This window comes from Chrysoperla carnea, chromosome 2 (genome assembly GCF_905475395.1).
Source record: "Chrysoperla carnea chromosome 2, inChrCarn1.1, whole genome shotgun sequence".
NCBI classification, from domain to species: Eukaryota; Metazoa; Arthropoda; class Insecta; order Neuroptera; family Chrysopidae; genus Chrysoperla; species Chrysoperla carnea.
The window spans coordinates 17,902,112-17,923,353 of NC_058338.1; the positions used below are offsets into that span (position 1 = coordinate 17,902,112).

General features: G+C 28.3%; 3 protein-coding genes across 5 annotated transcripts; all 3 read right to left on the reverse strand.

The window, feature by feature from the left end:
* Window positions 1-691: 691 nt before the first annotated feature.
* On the reverse strand, window positions 692-7,141 carry LOC123292512 (mutS protein homolog 5-like). The gene is made up of 13 exons (XM_044873226.1): window positions 7,017-7,141; window positions 6,786-6,942; window positions 6,489-6,702; window positions 5,736-5,979; window positions 5,494-5,664; window positions 4,688-4,826; window positions 4,260-4,455; window positions 3,689-3,925; window positions 3,478-3,616; window positions 2,634-2,850; window positions 1,689-1,838; window positions 1,325-1,540; window positions 692-952 (listed from the first exon to the last, which is right to left on the reverse strand). Exons 1-13 carry the CDS (start codon window positions 7,049-7,051, stop codon window positions 692-694), a joined length of 2,376 nt encoding a protein of 791 aa, XP_044729161.1. The 5' UTR covers window positions 7,052-7,141.
* A 3,143-nt stretch (window positions 7,142-10,284) lies between these two features.
* Window positions 10,285-14,281, reverse strand: LOC123293559. 3 transcript variants are annotated; one of them, XM_044874418.1, is made up of 4 exons: window positions 14,255-14,281; window positions 13,126-13,234; window positions 11,755-12,094; window positions 10,285-10,684 (listed from the first exon to the last, which is right to left on the reverse strand). In XM_044874418.1, exons 2-4 carry the CDS (start codon window positions 13,216-13,218, stop codon window positions 10,473-10,475), a joined length of 645 nt encoding a protein of 214 aa, XP_044730353.1. In that variant the 5' UTR covers window positions 13,219-13,234; window positions 14,255-14,281; the 3' UTR covers window positions 10,285-10,472. The 3 variants fall into 3 exon arrangements, with proteins under 3 accessions (XP_044730353.1, XP_044730352.1, XP_044730355.1); XM_044874417.1 differs by lacking the exon at window positions 14,255-14,281 and adding an exon at window positions 13,306-13,391; XM_044874420.1 differs by lacking the exons at window positions 10,285-10,684; window positions 14,255-14,281 and adding an exon at window positions 13,306-13,391 and having other exon boundaries at window positions 11,515-12,094.
* A 761-nt stretch (window positions 14,282-15,042) lies between these two features.
* LOC123291722 (signal recognition particle receptor subunit alpha homolog) lies at window positions 15,043-19,368 on the reverse strand. The gene is made up of 7 exons (XM_044872113.1): window positions 19,228-19,368; window positions 17,663-18,044; window positions 17,278-17,334; window positions 17,071-17,209; window positions 16,842-17,004; window positions 16,110-16,419; window positions 15,043-15,845 (listed from the first exon to the last, which is right to left on the reverse strand). Exons 1-7 carry the CDS (start codon window positions 19,342-19,344, stop codon window positions 15,058-15,060), a joined length of 1,956 nt encoding a protein of 651 aa, XP_044728048.1. The 5' UTR covers window positions 19,345-19,368; the 3' UTR covers window positions 15,043-15,057.
* Between the last annotated feature and the right edge of the window lie 1,874 nt (window positions 19,369-21,242).

The window sequence follows — 21,242 nt, forward strand, 5'->3', positions numbered from 1 at the left end:
TAATTTTTTTTAAGTACAGTTGAGCGATTTTTGTGTGAACAATAATCATGTTTCTCGTCCTATCATTGAAGTTAAGCAATATTGAGCAAACTTAGTTCTGGAATGGGTGACGGCTTGAAAACACTGAGTGTTGTTGCTTTATTTTTTTATCTATATATATAAGAATTCAAGCTGACTGATGAAACTCGGTGGATGGAGTAATTTAAATCCAAAAAGTATAAAAATCATGTTAATTAATGATTGGATGCATAGTTTCTGAGATATCGTAATATTTGGTTCGGTTTTAGTCCCTATCTCAAAAACTATTCGACCAGTCGTCAAATACACCCGATTTTTGTTCTTTTTGGGTCAAAATTACTTTATATACTGAGTTTTATCAAAATTGGAGATACAAAAAATGTTTCGATTTTTTGCAATTTTTTGAAGGGGTGGTACTACCCCTTTGATAAAATTGCAAATAAAATTTTTGTTTTGGAATTTGATGAAACTCGGTGGATGGGGTTCAAAATTAATTTTGATTCAAAAAGTATAAAAATCAGATTATTTTAAGGAAAAAATTAAAATCCATAAAATTTTGAACAAGAAGGTGGTTAAGTGGGGTCTATAACGTAACGGATAATTTATCGTTAATTAAATTGCAACACAATTAACTAAGAAATGGAAAATCTTTATTTATGAAAATTAATATACATTAAGGACTACTAATGTTATTAAATCGCTTATTGAATTCCTTTAAAAATCGATTCGTTAAATTTGGTTGTGGTACCCTTTTAATGAATGTTTCACCGTTTCTAACCGCTGGTATAATTTCTTTAACACGATTCACAATTTCTGCCGGAAATCCTTCTATTTCTAGCACTCGAGTTGCATAACTTGACTTTGTTTTCCCCAACACAGTTTTATACAAAAAAATTATTTGTTCAGTAGTTTCATCAATTGTATAGTCCATCATCTGAAAAGTTGTAATAATATTACGTTTAAGGACGTACGCGAGCACCAAGGCAATTTTAAATAAGAAGCATAATTTTTATAAAGTTCTGAAATCAATTCAGATATATAATTTTATGAGGGGGGGGAGGTTGGGGTTTCCCGATTATTTCAGTAAATAAATGACTTCTAAAGTAGGCATATTTAATTAAGGATGTATGAGCACAGTAGTGGGGGCACAAAAAAAATATTTATTTTTTCAATTTTGATCTTGAATTATGGTATAACTTAACAATAAGTTTGACTAAAAAAAGTTAGAAGATTCTATTTGTATCGAAAACTTTTTGCAGCTATAATCGAATCAGATTAGTTTGGAATAAAAATTTTAATAACTTACATAATTTCGTACAATTGGTGAATTTTCAAAATGTGATATGAGCTGTGTATAATGTGTTGAAATTAACATGTGCGGTACCTCTTCAGCGGTATGATTAATGAACGATTCTATTGACGCAATTAATATTGAAACCCCATCCAATTCGGTTGTGCCAACACCAAATTCATCAATTACAATTAATGACTTATTTGCACAAGTATACATGGCATGTGCCATCTGAAATAAAAAAAACAGTTGTTACACATATCTCAGGAAAATGATTTCTAGCTAATTCGTACTGATGATGACTATATTGTAGTCGAAATACGCATTTATAATACAGAAATTGATTTAGGCATCTTACACTGTTTATAATTTAACTTACTTGGCGTAAATCAATTAAAAATGTTGAAACCCCAGCCGAACATGATTCTAAGGTCTTAATTCGAGTATGTAACACGTTTAATAAAGACATTGTAACAGATCTAGCAGGTACAAAACTACCGATATGAACCATAAATGCTATAAAAGCTACCTACATGGAACAAAATAATAAAAAACTGTTTTTTAGAATTCGAATACAGTCGAATCTAGATAAGCGAGAGTTTAACGATAGGGGATGTTTTACGTTTTAAATTTTCCAATGTTTTACTCTTGAGGGATTTAACTGATTTCTCGCTTATGCAGTTGCGAGAGCAATTACTTTTACTTACAGAGGTAAAAAATCAAGTAAATGTATACATATTTTTTTACGCGCTTAATTCCGCGACCATGACTCCACATTCTTGAAATCTATTAGAGCTAGGTTTATTTTAATAACAAATTTGAAAAGTATGACCCAAATTTAGTAGGATTACATTCCTTGTTTATTAAAATTGGATAAAATTTGGATGTGATAGAGCAAAATTAAATTTTTTTGGATTTTGATGACGTCATAAAGTTAAAAAATTCAATTTTTTTGATAACACAGGCAAATTTGATCCGATTTTATTGGAATTTTTTTTTAAACCCACTAATTTTGGGTCATTCTTTTCAGCTGTGATGTCAATTTTTTGCTATCTATCACTTATGTGCTTAATTCCGGTACCAGGACTCCACATTCTTGAAATCTATTAGAGCTAGGTTTTTTTTTCACAAATTTGAAAAGTATGACCCAAATTTAGTAGGATTACATACTTGGTTTATCAAAATTGGATAAAATTTGGATGTAATTATTGAAATACTACTTTTAACTTAAGAGTACAATAAATTATGCTCATTCTATTTTCCCGCGTATAAAACTATTGCTTATCTAGTTACAACTGTGTTATTTTTGATACTCGAACGTTACTTGTTTCATAAAAACACTTTTTCCACTTGCATTTGGTCCAGTGATAATATGTACTAGACCATTTTCAATAGATGAACAATAGTCATTCGGCACATAGTTACTAGTATGAAGTTCCATTAATGGATGACGGCCATCAACAATTTTTATTACTTTTTCATGTGTGATTTCTGGGCAAACTAGTTCATAATTTTTAGCTACATTTGCCATTGTGATTAGACTACAAAAAAATTCATGAATTTTTTTAAAGTAAAAATTAGCAAATGGTAGAAATGCAATTAAAGAAAGTAGCAAACAAGTTATTATTATGTATTTTGCACTTCTTTGCGCCTTCGCCATATTTACTATATTGTTTAGGAGAAAAATAATTTAAGGTTGGAAATATAAAATTCAAGTTGTAAGCGAATAGGAGTTTTAAAGTAACTATTAATAGGGTGTATACATGTACTTTAAACCTTAGATTTTTCTCGTCTTTCGAGAAAATTACACAAATAAAATAAAAGAATACAGGATGGTTCAAGTTATAACAGCAGAACTTCAACACATGGTGAACTAAGATTGATGGGCTAAGATTTCTATATGGTTTAAGGATTATGGGAAAGATATGGACGTACTGTTAACCCGTTTCTAGAAAAAAAAATTTCCAACGCCATTGGTTTAATTGCAAAAATAATAATGTTATGTAATGTCCTATGCTTGAATTTTTTTGGGAACGTCCTTAAAAACATCATAGGCTTTAAGTTTTAAGTTTCAAAATAAGTTTTTTGCATAGTTTTGACCTATTGCTCAAAGGAACCACGGATCTCAATTTTAAAAAGTGAATGCAAAAATTAAATTGTTACTTTACCAATCTAATTCGCCAATTAGAGTCAAACAATTTTGTATATACGAATAATATCTCTCAATAAAATGAGCTAGACGTATTAAAATTCGTACTTCATGAGAAATAATTTCAATTTTTATAGCGCCGTAATTTTGATCTAATTCTGAAATAATTTAAGAACAAAATTTTAATAAGAACTACTGAAATTAATAGAAAAAAATAAGTGAAAACTTACGTGAACATATTGGACTTTTGTAATATACATGAGTTCTTGTTTGAAACATTACAGGGAATTCAACACTTTTAATATCGTCAACGGTTAATTCTGGCTTGGAAAATTTTACTTGTAAAAGGTAGCCAATTTCAGCCATATAATAAATGCGACAGCCTTGAATGGTCCGTGGTAAAAATTTAATTTCTTCACTTGCCAAATTACTTATTATATTTTCAAGTTGAGTATATTGATTTTTTTCTAAACAATATTTTAAAAATGTACTACTTTAAGAAGAGGGCTTTAATAAACAAAAGTTTATCCTAAATCTAGATCTAACAAGTGAAAACAAACAATTGACTGAGTTAATTTACTTAAATACCATGTATAGACAGTGTTGATTACAAGAAAGATAGTCTTGTATATACAACACGACTGTGGTGTTACACATACATAACTGATATTGTCATACACAGATTAAATTCCCCAACTATTACAAAATCTCAAAATTCAAAATTTATAGGTTTTTCTAGACCATCTTACTGCCAATTTCACTCTAGATTTAGCATAAACATTTAAAGATAAATATACTTACTAGCATCTAAATCTGCATCAATTCCCGGATTTATACAAACATTGTTTTCCTCTGAATTCAAATCAATTACTTCTGAGATACAATTTGTAATACTTAATAAGATATTATTATCAATATTTGTAATATTTAGAAACAATGTACACAAATTATAATGGGCACGAAGTAAATCACTAATTTCGATACAACTAGATATCGTCTAAAATAAAATCTCAACGAATAATATTCTCAATTTTACTTTCGTGCTTATAATTTAGAACAATTACCTTATAGAAAATTTTCCAATGTATAGGTTTCGACGTTAATCCCAATATTTTGGAAAATATCGGCTGGAAAAATGAAAGTAGGATGAAAGTTTGAAAAGAAATGGAATTTTATGGTTTACTCTCAGGAGTCGGTCAAAAAAATTCGTAAATTATATTTCTACTTACATTTAAGTTAGTAATATGTCTTAAACTGTCGCATATATTTTTTAAAATATCCTCATTCTTAACATTTAGAAAGAAATCAATGACAACTTGACGATCACGAAGTATTTCATAATCATTGATAGGGTGCATAAAAATTTCCCTTCAAGCATAATCAAAATAGTAATAACTATTAACATTTTCTTTTCTTACACTTACAATGTGGAAAATAACTTTCACAAAATATACTCAACCAAAGTATTAAAGGAACACAAAATTTTACCTAAATTTCATACAGCTGTATCTCTACCAAAAATCATCGGACTACTATTTTCTTACTCCAAAAACTCGTACAAGAACTTTTTCTAGCTCATTTTCAAGGAAAATAACAAACGAGTGGTCTTAGCAAATTAATTGTAAAATAATTTTGATAATTTTTTACGTTTTTACATTTCTCACCCTTTCAACCCTCAGTGCAAAGAGAGGTAGAGGGTGATACAAATTTTTGAGGATATAAGCAAGCTTTGGAGTGGTATTAACAAATTTGCTATAAAAAAAATCTTAAAATTTTACGCTTCTAAACTTGAGATAACATTTCTCATACTTTCGACCCTCCAAGCAAAGTGGCAAGGAGTGATACAAATTTTTGAGCAATAGATTCCAAAACTAGAAAGTATAAGTTTTCAAATGAGCTTTTGCGGTTCCAAATTGTGTTAAAAAACGTTCCTTTAATACTTTGAGTACATTTAGCTGAATATATAAAATATTTCGAACAAAAAACCTTTACAAAAATTTCAATAGAGTAAAGAAATTATAATTAAATTTTTTACCGCATTTTTCGTCGACCAAAAACTGTACGTGAATTTTTGAATAAACTAAATAAACTTATATTTGGACTATCAAAGCCACCACTTTTCTTTTGGAAACTGTTCCCTTGATCTAATCGATCAAAAATTTGCAAAGCTTTATACGTTTCATCATCCATTAAAACCAGAGTGTCCCTAATTAATAAAATTTAATATTATACTTAAAAGAGACTGGAACCAAATAAATTCTAAAATTTTGTACTCACAGCGATATAATATTGATACTATAAAACTTAGAATTTCTATAAGTTTGTTGGGCATTATGACGATGCTCTAAAACACCCCAATATTTGTCTACATACATTAATAGAACACCAAGACTATGAATCATTAATTCACTAGAAAAGTCTAACATTGTTTGTAAGTATTGTACACGATCTTCGTCACTCGAATTATCTGGTTCAGTACTCAATTGTGTAGACAATACCCGACGTTTACATGTATCATAGGCTAAAAATAATTCATTGAATAAAAATTATCTAATCACGGCATCTCAAATTAGAAACGGTATTCAACACTTTCGAAAAAAAGTCGTAGAGAGAAAGTTTGGTAGACTCGCCAAAAGGAAGCCATTTGAAATTTCAAGTATGTATTCAGCACTTTCGAAAAAAATCGTAGAGAAAAAGTTAGGTAGACTCGCCAAAAAGGAAGCCACTCACAAAGTTTCAAGTATCGATCAATCATTTAACTAAAAGGGTCCTGTCCCGCGGACTAGTAAAAACGGTCCGGTTATCTAAACTTAAAGTGAAGTGTACACAAATAAATAAAACACGCTGGATAGTATCTAAATTTTATTTGTCAGGTCTAGAATGCTGTAAGAGAGAACAATGTTTATAGGAGTTAGAAAGTAGAGACAAAGTGGAAATTCTTAATATGCTTAAAATGCTTAAAAAGGTAAACAAACTTGAAGACAATTTTGATAAATTTTCCAAACTAGAACACTAACAAACTATACTTACAATGATTAATTCGTGATAGTAATTGAAAATTTTCTGGTAATTTTTCAATTAATTGTTCAACTTCAGTATTTTTAATGAAAGCTACAAGAGTTTTAGTAAAGATATCCGATATTTTATTAATAGTTATTATTCGTTTTGGTTTTATCTGTCGATATAAACTTTTTGTTAAGTGTAAATGTGGAATGCTATCAGTTATATCTGGTAAGACTGAAATCTAAAAATTGAAGGAATAAGGAAATAAGTTTTTATTCTTTAAAAAGAACTTAGATTAGTCAACACAAATTGAATTTTTGGTACCTGATATGATTCTAAATTATAAAAAGCAGCACCCAATTTTCCTTTTTCATAAATTAAACTTAAAATAATTGATTCTACTTCATTCTCATCTTCTGGTTTGTCTTCGTTTTGAATATCATCCTCTACATTATTATCATTTAGCAGAGGAATGCAAACACTACGATGTTAACATAAATAAAATATTTTTAGTATTTTTAACATCAAAATATTCGAAATTCAAATTGTTTTTACCTTTCTTGTAAATCACTTGAACTTGTTGTGTCCATGATCACAGTTAAACTTTCCCACAACTATATTTTATCTATCGTTTAACTAAAATATTAAATGTCATTCGTTCAATTGTTTTTCCAAAAATGTCATGATTTTCATTTGTTACAATTCACACTCACAACAGAATTCAAGTTTCAATTTGCAATCAAAACATATATGAATTATAATGCTAAAAGACACTGTCTAGTGATAGAAAAAAGAACTATTCTCAGAATGCCAAATATAGAATATAGTACAGCATATTAAAATGTATAATAAAGCATATATCCTCCACAGATTATAATTTATTACATAAATAGATAGGCAACTCTACTGTACATGAAATGTTGTCCAAAAAGCCCCCTGGGGTAAGGCACTTACAATAAATTATTTTTTTTTTAAATGGCGGGAATTAGGTACCATTTGAATTATTTCTATTCAGTTTATTGTTTTTTTTTTTTTTTTTATTTGTCTTCTAATAATAATAAATAAAGTGAAGTGTTTTAAATAAAATAACAAATATGAATAAAATAATAATTTATGGCAATATTTGACACAAAATAGCATAAACGATCATCGGCTGAAAAATGAATCTGTTGCGAAAGATTAAATAAACTAACTACTGATGTTAAATTTTAAGAACAACAATTTTTATTAATTTTAACAGTATATGGATTTTTCTAAAACTAACAAAATAATGATTTAATAGAACATTAAATATTATAAATTTCTAATTTACGAATTGAATTTTTGTTTTTTGCTTTTAGAAAGCCAGTTTCTCTTGTTTACAGCTTTATTTTTTACGTGATTACATTTTGGTTTGTTTGGGAACAGTTCTTCATAATATTCATTGATTGAGCTAATATCATGATCACGTTGGTTTTGTTGATTAATTTTATTGATTGATGAATTGATTTGATTTTTTTTTAATTTGCTATGCTCCTGATCATCGTCGATAAAACCGCTATATTTATATTTAAATTTTGGTATAGTATTTTTAGCATCATCGATCAACTTTTGACAAATATCAGGTGATAAATATGTATTCTGATCTTTTTTTGTTGAATTTCCAATACAATTCTGTAACAACGTTGACATTTGTTCTTCGGGTAAAGGCAAAATCTAAAAAATATTGTTAATTTATTTCATTGTTGTACAATAAAGGTGTATTTTCATCAAACTTTAAGGTGTAATAAGGGGCTGACATCTCTCTGAGATGTCTGAGTTTGAACATTAAGTGCCAAATTAGGTCACGTGATTAGTTTAGGCCACCTGGAAAATAACTTAGCAGCATCACATCATAAAAAACCATAGACATATAGTTTAGTTTTTTATTCTCATGGTACTTTTAGTATGTATATCTCAAGATATCGACTTTCGATATGAATAAACTTTTTTATCAATCATTGTTACTATTTGACTTTGGATGTAACTCTATTTTTACGGTTAGGTGGAAGCCTAATTTGGCGCTCAAAGCCAGCAACAAGCAATTCACTTTGTGGACAGACTCAAGAAGAACGTTTACGTACAACGGAATTCAAATATTTCTGATTATACACATTTAAATCTTGATCAATTTTATTTAATTGCTTCCGAATAATTAATAATTTATTTTTTGTAGGATTTGAACTATTTGCATCATTGGCGGTAGTACCATTGTTAACTTTAGGTTTGAAATTCTTTTTATTATTTAATACACTCTTTAATATATCACTCTGTTCAAAGCATGCTGATTGGAATGAATACATCTGAAATTTAATAATTTTTATTTCAATATTTTTCATTTAAGAAGAATCTTTGGGATTTAATAACTTACTTTTAATTTTTCGTTAATATTGTCTAATTGTTCTTTTAAATCTTTATCATAAGAAAATACATTGTCTACAATGTTTTCAATTTCTAGATCTTCTGGGACATCCCTATCTGTATTTTCATTTTCCAAATCTATACAAATATAGCAATATTCAAATACTTATTATAAGGCAAATATTAGTATAAATAACTTCAGAAAATTTATATATACATATAACAAGTGAAATTTACAAAATTTAAAAAGTCTCCGGCAAATTTTTTGGCTACGGAACCCTATACTGGCATTTGAAACTTGTCTAAGGATACTCTCCATTAATTTGCCTTTTTCCTTAAAACCTTTTCCAAACTGAGCCGATTTGGAAGATCATCGCCAATTTTTAGTTTTTTCAGATACGGAACCATAAATTCGCACTTGAAACATGGCTAAGAACTCTTTCCATTAAATTACCTTTCAGACAAAACCCAAAAAATCAAAATCGGTTCATCTGTTTAGGCACTACGATGCCACAGACAGACAGACGCACACACATAGCAGTCAAACTTATAACACCTGAATTTTAAGACATTTCAAACTATACTTTACCATGACTGTGTTCTGAACAATCATAATCCACTAAAAGTTGATGTAATCTTCTTCGATCTTCACATTCCTTGATATATTTTTTGTTTCTATTGATTATGTTTTGTATAAAATATTGCTTTCGTTTGTATAAAATTACATTATTTGTACATGTTAATTGTTTTTGTTTCTTATCATTCATTCTTTTTTTATTCATTACGTTTTTACACTTAATGTTTTTTTTATTTTCTAAAATTTAATAATATTTTCTCACCTCCGTGCAAAAAGTGTCAACTTTCTGCCCGGTGGGCAAAACGAAGTTATCACTTTCTGCCTCCGACGGAGAGAAAAATTAGTATACACACCACGGAAGCAAGTAAATAAATAATAATAAATATCTCCATACGTAGTTTCATCAAATTTCGTCGTTTAGCCGTGAAAGCCAAGCAAACAGACAGACAGCCAAATTTACTTTCGTATTTATAATAAGGAATAAGGGTATACTACGTACCTTGCATTTTTTGATACTTGGCAAAATCTTGCTTGCATAATTTTAAAAATAAATGAGTGTTTTTTATATTCAAATTAAAATTTTTAATTTGTTGATAAGTTTGTATTCGTGATAAAAACAATTTCTAAACATATATAATTAAAGTAATTAATTAATTAATATATTTACAATATAAATATTCAGCAATACAATAGTCTGACTCACTCTAATAACAAAACAAGTAAAGTTTGATCAATAAAGAGTTGTTACGTTAAAACGTTTAGAAAAACTTAAACTAGATAGAAAAACTAGATTTTACGTATTATGAGCACTTTGGCCAAATTTTTTTTGTGAATACACAAACTTTACCAAATTGTGATGGTAAGTAATAATAAACAACTCAAGGAGGTGCCAGATATATTTACGAAGTCTAAAGAAACAAGGGAGAAAAGATAAATTTGTCAAGCGCCAGGTTGATTTACAAAGACTAAAAAAAAATCGGCGTCGTTTGAATTATGCACTCCGGCATTCAATATGATTAAAACGGCCGTCCTGGTGAAGTCGTGTAACAGTACCACTATATAAGTGTTTTCCTTAGTGTATTTAATTTACTTATAAACAGAAAAATTATAAAATATTTTACCATTTTGTGAACATGATTCTTGTTGATTTTATTCTCAAATAGTTTAATTTCATTTAATTTTTTATTAATAAATTCTTCATTAAACTTGTTTAAGTCACTTTCTTTTCGTAAATTATTAAAACTTTCAAGAATTGTCAATTGTTCAGCTGCTTAATAAAAAATTTCTATATAGATAATTGTTCTTTAAATTTAAAATAATCTCGATGGATTTTGAAATAGAATGGAAATTGAATGAATTAGAGACGTAAAATTTCAGACAAAATTCTATTTTATTTCCACTTGTTATTAATTTAAACTTATTAACTTATTAAAAATTATCTACTTATGTACACTGCTCTTTATCTCCTCGAAAAATAATCAGATATACACACAATTAGTTTTGTCAAGGGCGGATCGTTTTTTGCTGCCCTGGGCTAGTTAAGATTATTCAAATAATCGCCATTTAGTCAAAAAATGTTTTCTACAGTGATATAGGTATATGGTATGGTAAAAAATAGGACAATAAAATATATTGGGAACCTTTTCTATCCATGGGACCCTGGGCAGCCCAAAAGGCCCTTAAGTAGATTCGCCGCTGCGAACTGTCTTGTTTCCAAAACAGAAGCTTAAAAATCTTTATAAATTTTTGAAATTTCAGAAATATTATAATGTTTTTAAGTCCGCCACCTTTTTTGCAAGGCAGCTCGGATTCTACTTATCATAATTTGAGTAATAATAATGCCAAGTATGTCTGTTTGTAAATTCCAATTAAATTAATTAAAATTGGAAACAAAATAAAATGGTTTTGGAAAATTTTTCTTTCCAATGCTATCAAATACATAATTTTTGAGGTATAATTCAAACAATTTTTTATATAATTAAAAATCAAAAATAAATAAAATATGTATTATATTTCCACCATTTAATGCGCTATTTTGAAACAAACGTAAACAAAGCACTATAATAGATCATACGCATAATTATGCTATGTGACTTAGTAACGCGCTGAAGACGCCTATAATGAACTAAAAAAGTCCACTTTTTTAAATAAAAACTTAAATAAAAATTTGGAAACGTTTATAAATAAATTGTTAATAAATAAATAACTAATAACTAATTAATTAGTTAGTTTGTGTAGAAGTTGATGCAGAAGATGTAGATGCAATTACTGTACTTGTGTCATTTGTATTGTGATCTGACGTGACAGTAGAATCAATAGGTAATTTAATACTACCACGTTTTGGACGCCATCGCCACGATGAACATTCCCCAGCATCAGCTCCTGCATCCATATTGGCATCCTCAACAGTTAAACAATTTTTATTTGTTGCTATAGGCTCGTCTGATAATTGTGTTGTTGAGTCATTTAACAATGGTGATGGCTTATATTTCCTTTTGTTATTTATATTATTTGAATACTTCTTTTGTTTGAATTTATTTTTATGTTGATATTGTAATTGTAGTTTTTGTTGTTGTAAAATTTGTTTAATATCTGTATTTGCTTTATCTTCATCAGAATCTGTGCTACTCCCTTCTGTACACAATTCTTCACCAGATATCCATTGTTCGTCATCTTCCTGTTTGTAAACAAGACAAAAATTTTCAGAAGCTTGTTCTTTATTTCGTCAGAAATAATAACAAATATTATTTACATTTTACTTCATTCGTTAGGAAAAGTAAATAATATTTATAGTTTATTATTTATTTTAACATATACTATATTAAATAAAGATGATCTTTAATCTTTAAATTTTTTGAAAAATAATTATAAGTAAAATTGAATATTTAATATCGCGATTAAAATTTATAACATTGTACAGAGTACATACTTATATTAAGAAGTTAAATTTATACATTTATCTCAAATTTTTGTGTACTTTATATAAGTTAAAATCCCTCATACATTATACTTTTAATGGCTTTTGCTATCTCAACATATATACAACTTAACATATGAGAGTGAGACCACTTCAATAGAAAACACATTACGAATTTTCATTGAAACAAATAGAGAGAAACGAAAGTTACACAGAATCAGGGACTCGAACCCGGGTCTTTTAGATATACGATCTAGGTCGTAAACCAACTCCGTCACTCCTGCTCTATGAGAGTGACACAAATTATATGTAATAACCTCTTCGTAACTGTATTCTATTTGTATTTTTGTGTATACAGAACACACAAATTATTGATTTCGATTTGAATGAATATCATCTATTAAGTTTTGAACCAAAAATAATGAAAATAGGAATTATTTGAACGAATTTAAAGCTGATATATCGAGAAACATATATCTAATTCGGAACGACTGTTATGGATATTAGCTTCAGTTTCGATTTTTACAAATTAAGAAAGGTAAATCGAAATTTTGTGGCCTGTGCGTTCAATGACGTATAGGTTAATTCACTTTTAAGTGCCATTGAAATAGTCTATATCGTGAGGGCGCTTTATTTAGCTAATAAATTATCGAATTTTCTATTTCATGGTTTGATATCTCGAAAACTAGGAAACATATCATACTTTTTTAAGAAACGGATTTATTTTACTTGAACATATTTAAAATGACCCCCTTGTATATTACAAACATAAATATAAATAATAAACTTACTTGTTTTAAACGATCAATTTGTATCTGTTGTGGTACTTTTAATTGTTGATATAATAATGTATTATTATCATTATTAGTTGTATTTATAGACATATTATCAATCAAAAACCTATAATTAAGTTATATTATTTTATCGATCAAAACATACAAATAATCAATCAATACCTATATAATTATTACCTTTTTATCTTAATAAAATCAATAATGTTTGTATTAGTTGATATGATAGTCAAGTATAACTACAATTTCACTATTAATGTTTAATTCTATACAGTATTACCTATACTTCTATTATATTACTTTACAATTACAATAAATAACCTTGTAATATTTTTAATAAATAAATAAATATAAATACCCAACTTATTACCTTCATTTCTATTATGAAAGACACTATTGTCATCCGTTTAAAAAAAAATCTGTCACCCTAAAATTAGACCAATATGATCACAGACGAATTTTATTGATTTTTATATCGAAAATATTGATTTTTTTAATTAAAATATAAAAATTGGTATATTCAAACGTAAATTATGATGTAGATAATATAATACTGATAAGGCACATAGATTTGATGCACGTAGAGCTTTTTTAGTAAATTTTCTCTACGGTCTAGCTAGAGAGCGAAGAGCAAAAAGTAGTTTCAATGTACACAAAAGTAAGAATAATTATCTCTATTTAGTCGTATCATGAACGAGAAACTGATCTAGGTGATGTCAGGAAAACCATATTGCCCTAGGTAGAGCAAAAACTAGGTTCAGTGTAATCAGTTCGCTCGAATTTGCTCTACGGAGAGCAAATGCCACTCTAGCTAGATCAAATCTAGCTATAGTGTATTTTGAATATATTTTTGCCGATGTAAGATAAAGATTGACATATTTTGATGCCTCATTTTCTCGTTACTGCCTTCGAAGGATCTGTAAAGTATTTCAATGTTGACTAAATTGCCTCACGGTATTCACCTTTATATATATGCAGTAAAATAAAAAAAACTAATTTTTATGACCATGTCATCAGTTCACTGTACAAGAGAAAATGTCTAAAAAATCTTGCCACTAGTTTTTATTAGCAGATTTAGTCTCTTGAAATTTTCTTTTTTATTTATATAAAATAGTTAAAATTATCTTACTTGATATAAAAATTGAATATTCATAAAATAATTAATTATTGTGCTTTAATATGACATGTATAAAATATAATTATATATTGTTGACATATTATATAATTATAATGCAAACTATGATTGTTTTTCTCGTAAACAATATTTAATTTAAAAAAATACAAAATTCTATGTATACTAAAAGGTAAATGATAATTTTTCCCTGTGTCATCTTTCGAGAAAGATTATTTTTAGCCTTTTAGTTACTGCTAATGGAGAGTAAATTTAATTAACACAGGAGGAACAAACCGGTGGGCCAATTTTAATCACTTTTGCGTTAAATAACTTCGCTAAAATTATCCATTAACAGAGCCATTGACACCAGACAATGATTTGAACTGAACTTTTGACCAGTATGATTTGATTTGAATTCATTTTTCTTCCTTTCATCCAATTTTACATGAAAGATGAACTTTAGAGGTACATTCCCTAGTCAGAATAAACACTGACTAGAAAGTAGCTTCGATAAACATACTAACTGAATAATAGCTCGGCTATGGAAGCAGATACGTTGTGTGCGTAAGTTTCTCCCAACACAAAATCTCCCCATTTCAATTTCTATCGACCGACTTATGATGGAATTTTCAACCTAAGTATTCTTGTATCATTGACGAATTTGATGAAATTGTGAAGTTGTAAAAAGTCCTAGTAGCTACAATAATAATAAAAAAATTGTATAGATATATAGATATTTATTTATAAAGAACAAATAATAAAAATAACAATTAATTAATTACAATTAATCATAATAATCTCAATATAAATTAAAAAAATTACTTCATTAAAGCATGTACAACAGCTTTAGCATTCAATGCTTTTAAATCGGTATATTGTTGTCCAGTACCAACAAATATTATTGGTTGACCTGTAATATATGTCATAGAAATGGCAGCACCCACTTTATCATCAATAGTATCGAATTTAGTCAATACAATACCATCAATTAAATGAGGCGATTGTGTTTGTAATGAATAATCAGCTAAAGCCTTATTAAATTTGATTAATTGATCTACAGCTTCATTACCAACCAAAGCTTCCCCAACAAACAACACCAAATCTGGTTCATTGATTTTTATCAATTTAGTCAATGAACGCATCAATGGTTCATTGTCTTGCATACGTCCAGCGGTATCAATTAATACTACATTATATTTCGAATCATTGGCGTATTTAATGGCTTCCATTGCTATAGCTGCTGCATCTTTACCATAACCTTTTTCATAGAGTTCCACATATTTTGCTTTCGTTCCGGTTGAATGTAATGCATTCAAATGTTTTGTATGTGTACGTAACTGTTCTACAGCACCCGCACGGAATGTATCACATGCTGCGATTAAAACACGTTGATTATTTTCAATTAACCAGAAACATATTTTTGCTAAGTTTGTTGATTTGCCGACACCATTAACACCACAGAATACAATGACGTATGGTCGACGATATTTTTCATTGATTTCTAAGCAATCACGTAAGATGTCAATACGACGTGACGATGATAAGATTTGTACCAATGCATCATTTAATGTTTGTTTGACATGCGTAGTAATTGTATCAAATGTACCTATTATGAAAATTTAATAAATAAATAAACTAAAACGCTTGAATAAATTTTGTATACAAAAAGATTCCCCACTCTTGACTTATATGATTCGAATTTCTACCAAATGGCTACTTTCTAACTAAAAATTAGCTTGTTAGTTTTTTTTTTAAATCATAAAAACGTTACTCATAAGCTATTTCGTATATTTATTACTTAATTAAAAGGTTAGAATGGCTGTCCTTGGGTGGGACTTAATTAAAAATAAAAACAGATTTTATAACATACCAATAATTTTTCCTTCAAGTCGTGTACCAACTGATTGACATAATTTATCAGCAATATCGGAAGCAACATTTTTCGATATAAGATGATCTTTTAATTTATCTAGTACTGGTGCCATATCTTCTAATGATAATGTACGATTTGTATTTACTAATGTTTTAAATAATGAAAATATTCCTTTCGATTTTTTATTATTGTTATTGTTTGTTGTTTTAACATTATCGTTATCATTTTCATCGTCATCATCATCGTCTTCATCGGTTGATGAGTCAATTTCTAAATTTTTAATATTACCTTGCATTTTACCAATCAACTAAAAAAAGAAATGATATTCTAGAATTATCTGAAATCGGACGATATCTCGAAAACATTTTCAATTCATATCGGCCGAAAACTGTTATAAAGCTCTATATTTTGGGGTAAATTTCGATAGCTCTTATTTTAAGTGCTAGATAGGGCATCTCTTAGCTGAAAGGTCTAATCGAATAAAATGTTCATTGGTCAAAATAGTCATGCGATTATTTCACATATTTGTAAAAATTCATTTTAATTGCAAACACTGAATTAAACGCTCGTGTACTTCTGTACTAATGAAACGTTCGTTAATTTCAAAGCCTATTCCACAAAATGAGAATGTGTTCAATCTTATTTGAAACAATATATTTATAACACACGTTAGCTACAACGAACGTTGAATTAATGGCGGCGCTGTGTAAACTAATATGAAAAACTTACATGTGTATTAACTGAAGACACATATTCATCGTCGTCGGATGGTGGCTTATCAGTTGTTCGTTCTAGATATGTTAAATCACTATTTTTACCACTCAATTCCCATACACGTGGTTTTTTACCTCCTTTACCCTCCGATGGTGATGTTGGTGATTTTGGACTTTTCCTTAGATAAAAATATTTGTTATTTGAAATTTTTAAAAATTTACTTTTCGTTTAAATTTATACTTACTTTTTCTCCGCTTTAGTTTTATTTAATTTCTGTGCTAATTTCAAACGATTAGCTTTTATAACATCTTCACTTGTTGGTGATTCGGGCAATACATTCACGTTTACATCCTTACTTTCATCATTTAATAATTTACCTTTAGCTTTAGTGAAATAATTGTTTTTAGTTTTTTAAATAATATACTTAATGCTTTGTAAATTGAATACTTACATTCATTATCGATGTCGCCATTTTGAAAAGCTACACTTTTCTTGTTTTGCTTTTTATCTAAAATTCAAATAAGTACTTTTTTAGATCAATGAAAGATAAATAAACAAATTTACATAGAATTAAAATTATTTTAGTTTGTGGCCGAAAAATGACCAAAAGGTCGTTTTTTATCAACAAATTTGACGATTACCATATGTGGTCAAACATTTGATTACAAAACTAGCTGAGTTTCCATTGCAAATAATAAATTAATATTCGCTTGTATATTAAAACCTTTTTAAGATTTTTCCATACTTTTTATATCCTTATTGTACCGTAAATTTTTTTTTTTTATACGAAATAATATCTTTATTAATGCCGAGCTGAATATAATCAAAATACTTACTGGTATTTTTCTGATCATCATTTTTACGTTCAATCATCGATGCAACAGTTTTCTTCGATTTAACAGATTCCTCGTATGTACGCATTTGTTTCGGTGCTTTTGCTTGTTGTAATGCCCATTTTTCAGCATTCTTTAAAACTTGCTTATAGTTGTTATTGAACGAATCATAATCATAAAAACAATGTTGTATAGTAGAAGTATTCGTTAAAACATTTTTATATTTATCACGAAATTCTAAATGAATATCATTTAAGAATTTATCAACATATGATAATTGTAATATTTTCTGATATGCCACCACAAATATTAATTCGAATTCATTATCTAATTTGTAGTGTAATGTTAACCCATTATGATCAAATTTATTAAAACCAGTACGTTCCTTTAAATAATCAAAGTAATTAATTTATATAACTAACATATAGAATGCGCCAAAAGTCATTACACATTGTAAAGGTATTGATCTCAAAACAAACAGGTAAAAATTTCGAATTGCAAAAAAGATTAGCTTTCTGCTTTCAACAGGTAACGACTTTTAGCCCTATATATATAATCTATAACACCAATTATACTGACACCGATAATTATCAAATATTAAAGTAAACCCAAAAACTTTCAAATATTGTTAAAGCTTAGAAATAATACCATAAAGCTGCAAAGTCGCCGCCTAAACGGTTGATCGCAGCGTATACGCCTACAATTTTTGTCTCTTTCTACCTCTCTCACTGCGTTCAGGAATTCACTCATTGCGTTTCCTAGGTCTATACAGCTCTATGGTATTATTTGTAGTGTTGAAATATAATTATCAAATATTCAAGCCTGATAACAATAAGATTCAACTTTTTGGATTGAGTACATAAAAGATTTCGAATAGAAATCGGATATTATTTTATATTTATAATTATTTAACATCAAAGTTGACCATAAAAACTTTCAAAATTCCTAGAAAATTTCTTATTTTTTTGTATTTTTTGGGTCTCTTTTACTTTATTTATTTCAAAAACAGAGATCACCAAAATTTTTTTTTCTTGTTATCTTTTCAAGAGCATCAATAAAATCGATGATACCAGAGTAATTAATAAACATAATCAAATTTTAATGATTGTTGATTATTAAGTGGATTTAAAGGCCGTATTAAAATAGTAAGATTTATAAGACACCGCAGAAGTATCCAATATAGACATTCGATAATTACAGGTGTACGTATATTTCCCGGAAAGCTCGTGACAAATTTCCCTCATTCATAAGGCCCTGAAAGTATTTCACTTAGTGAGTAAACATAAAAGCTGAAGTACACCCAAGGTTGACATTGTTTTGGCACACGAAAATAATTTTGACAATTTCTATACGAATTTTACAAAAATAACATTATTATCCCAAAGTGAATCATTTAATAAATTTTGACTGTATTGTCATCTACACACATGTGTATAATGTCATATAAGCTTCATTATGATTCTGTGTACCAGTTTTTTAAAAAGAATGTCATAAACGTATTTTGAGAAGGTAATTTATGATGGAAGTAAACTTGTCATGAATTTTTAATCTCTAATAAGAAAACTTACTTGTAATATTACACTTCTAATAAGTGCATTTACAGATGGTGTAAATATTTGTGATGTACCTTGAAAACACCACAATACAATACCACCTTTGCTGAATATTGTAAATAAATCTAACATTTTTAAATAATATTTTTTATAATTAATAATAAAATAATGTAAAATCTACGTATATCAACACAATATTTATATATTTAAAAGAACATATGTTCTCGAAGGTACAACTTTTTTTTTATAAAACACAACACACATCAAATACTGCCAAAATATACACTTGTGCCCCTGTAATGTTGGTATTTATCAATGTGATCTGTAATACCAACAGTCAACAGACGTAAATACCTGTCATTTAATTTTATTACACGTACACGTTTTATTTGTAATCAAAGAGAATACGTAGAGAAGGAATGTAATGTTCTCGATTGTTCGTGACTGCAGAGCATAAATGAAATATTATGTTGTGGAGTTTCGAATAGCAAATATTCCAACGAATTTTGTATACCTACATTCTTATATATTATTTCTCTAGCCACGCTTTTCCTTATTTCTTTATCATATTCCATGATTTACCCCTCATTCAGTGCTGGTTAATGAAGAAAAATAGACTCCAGTTTTAAAAAATGTACCGCTTAGGAAAAAAACAGGCTCGAGAAATAATATTAAGATTTCATTTTGTTCATTATGTAATTTGTACATCATATTTGTAATAAAATTGCCTATAAATAAAAAAAAAATTAAATTATAAATTATATGTTATTTCTCTAGCCAGTTTTTAGCCAGGACTACCGCACTGAGGAATTCCACACGGGTCGATAGCTAGTTGTTTTAAAGTAGATTTAAGGTTAGTTGTTGGAGAGCTGCTCCTGAAGTAAGGTCGGCTACGTCACAGATCAAAGCTAGCGTCGTTCTGGGTACAAAAAAAGGGCAGTGAAATCCATTAATGGACCATGTTGTGGCATAACGACCTAACGCGTTGTGGCTTCCTATCCGCAATCGGCAAGCAAATCAAATCCGCAATCAAAAGCCAATCACAACTGGTGTTGCTAAACACCACCCGTTTAACGTTTTAATGTATACTATGTAACAATATCTCAACATAATTACTCTCTGGTATTAATAATTAAGATAGTGCAAAGTCATTTTCAATAAAAAAATTATATGCTAAAATATTCATATTATTTATAAAAATTGAATAATGCAAGTTATATTGTTAATGAATTTCTGAATCCTTATAATTAAAAAAAATATATAAGCTTATTATTTAAAATATTGTTTGTAGCAGGAGCTGCCTTCTATTAATAATACATTGAACTTTTTTCAAATTAAATAATAATTACAATTAGGATGAAACCAAAAAATTATTAGAGTTGATATTTATTACTTTTAAGAATAATTAATCCAACAATTTATTTTATCAATTATTCGAAATCTAAATGCTTTTGAGACAAAAATGCAGTTTTTGGTTTTATTAAATAGTATATGCAATGTGTGTTACATGTTTGTATAGCGTGTGGTATTATTGTACACATTATGTATTATACTATAGAGCTGATTCCATTGAGATTGAGACTCTAAATTTGACACTAGCAGATACCCGCTTACTTTACTAAACGGTTATAAAATTCTTTAAATATTTGCAACTAGAAAACTATATAAAATGCTTTTCCCGCAATTGTCTAATAAAAAATGGCCCACTCGTTTGACGTTCAATCGTCTAGTCATTCCATAAACCAGGAACTAAAGCTATTTTTTTTTTAGATTTAAGCCTGTTTACTAGCAGTCGTAAACAGGCTTAAATAAATGTTGATTATTTGACTAGGTCATTGATTTGTCCAATAGCTTATAGATTCCATAAGTCCACCATTACTCATTAGAGATAGCGAGTATATGGGGTAGTTATTGATGGAATCCACTCTAGCAGTAAATAACATCTTGAAGGCTATAATCACATGTTACCTTTTAATTAATTTCAATGCTTAATATAGAAATAGATATTTTTGAGATAGGAAATAAATAAA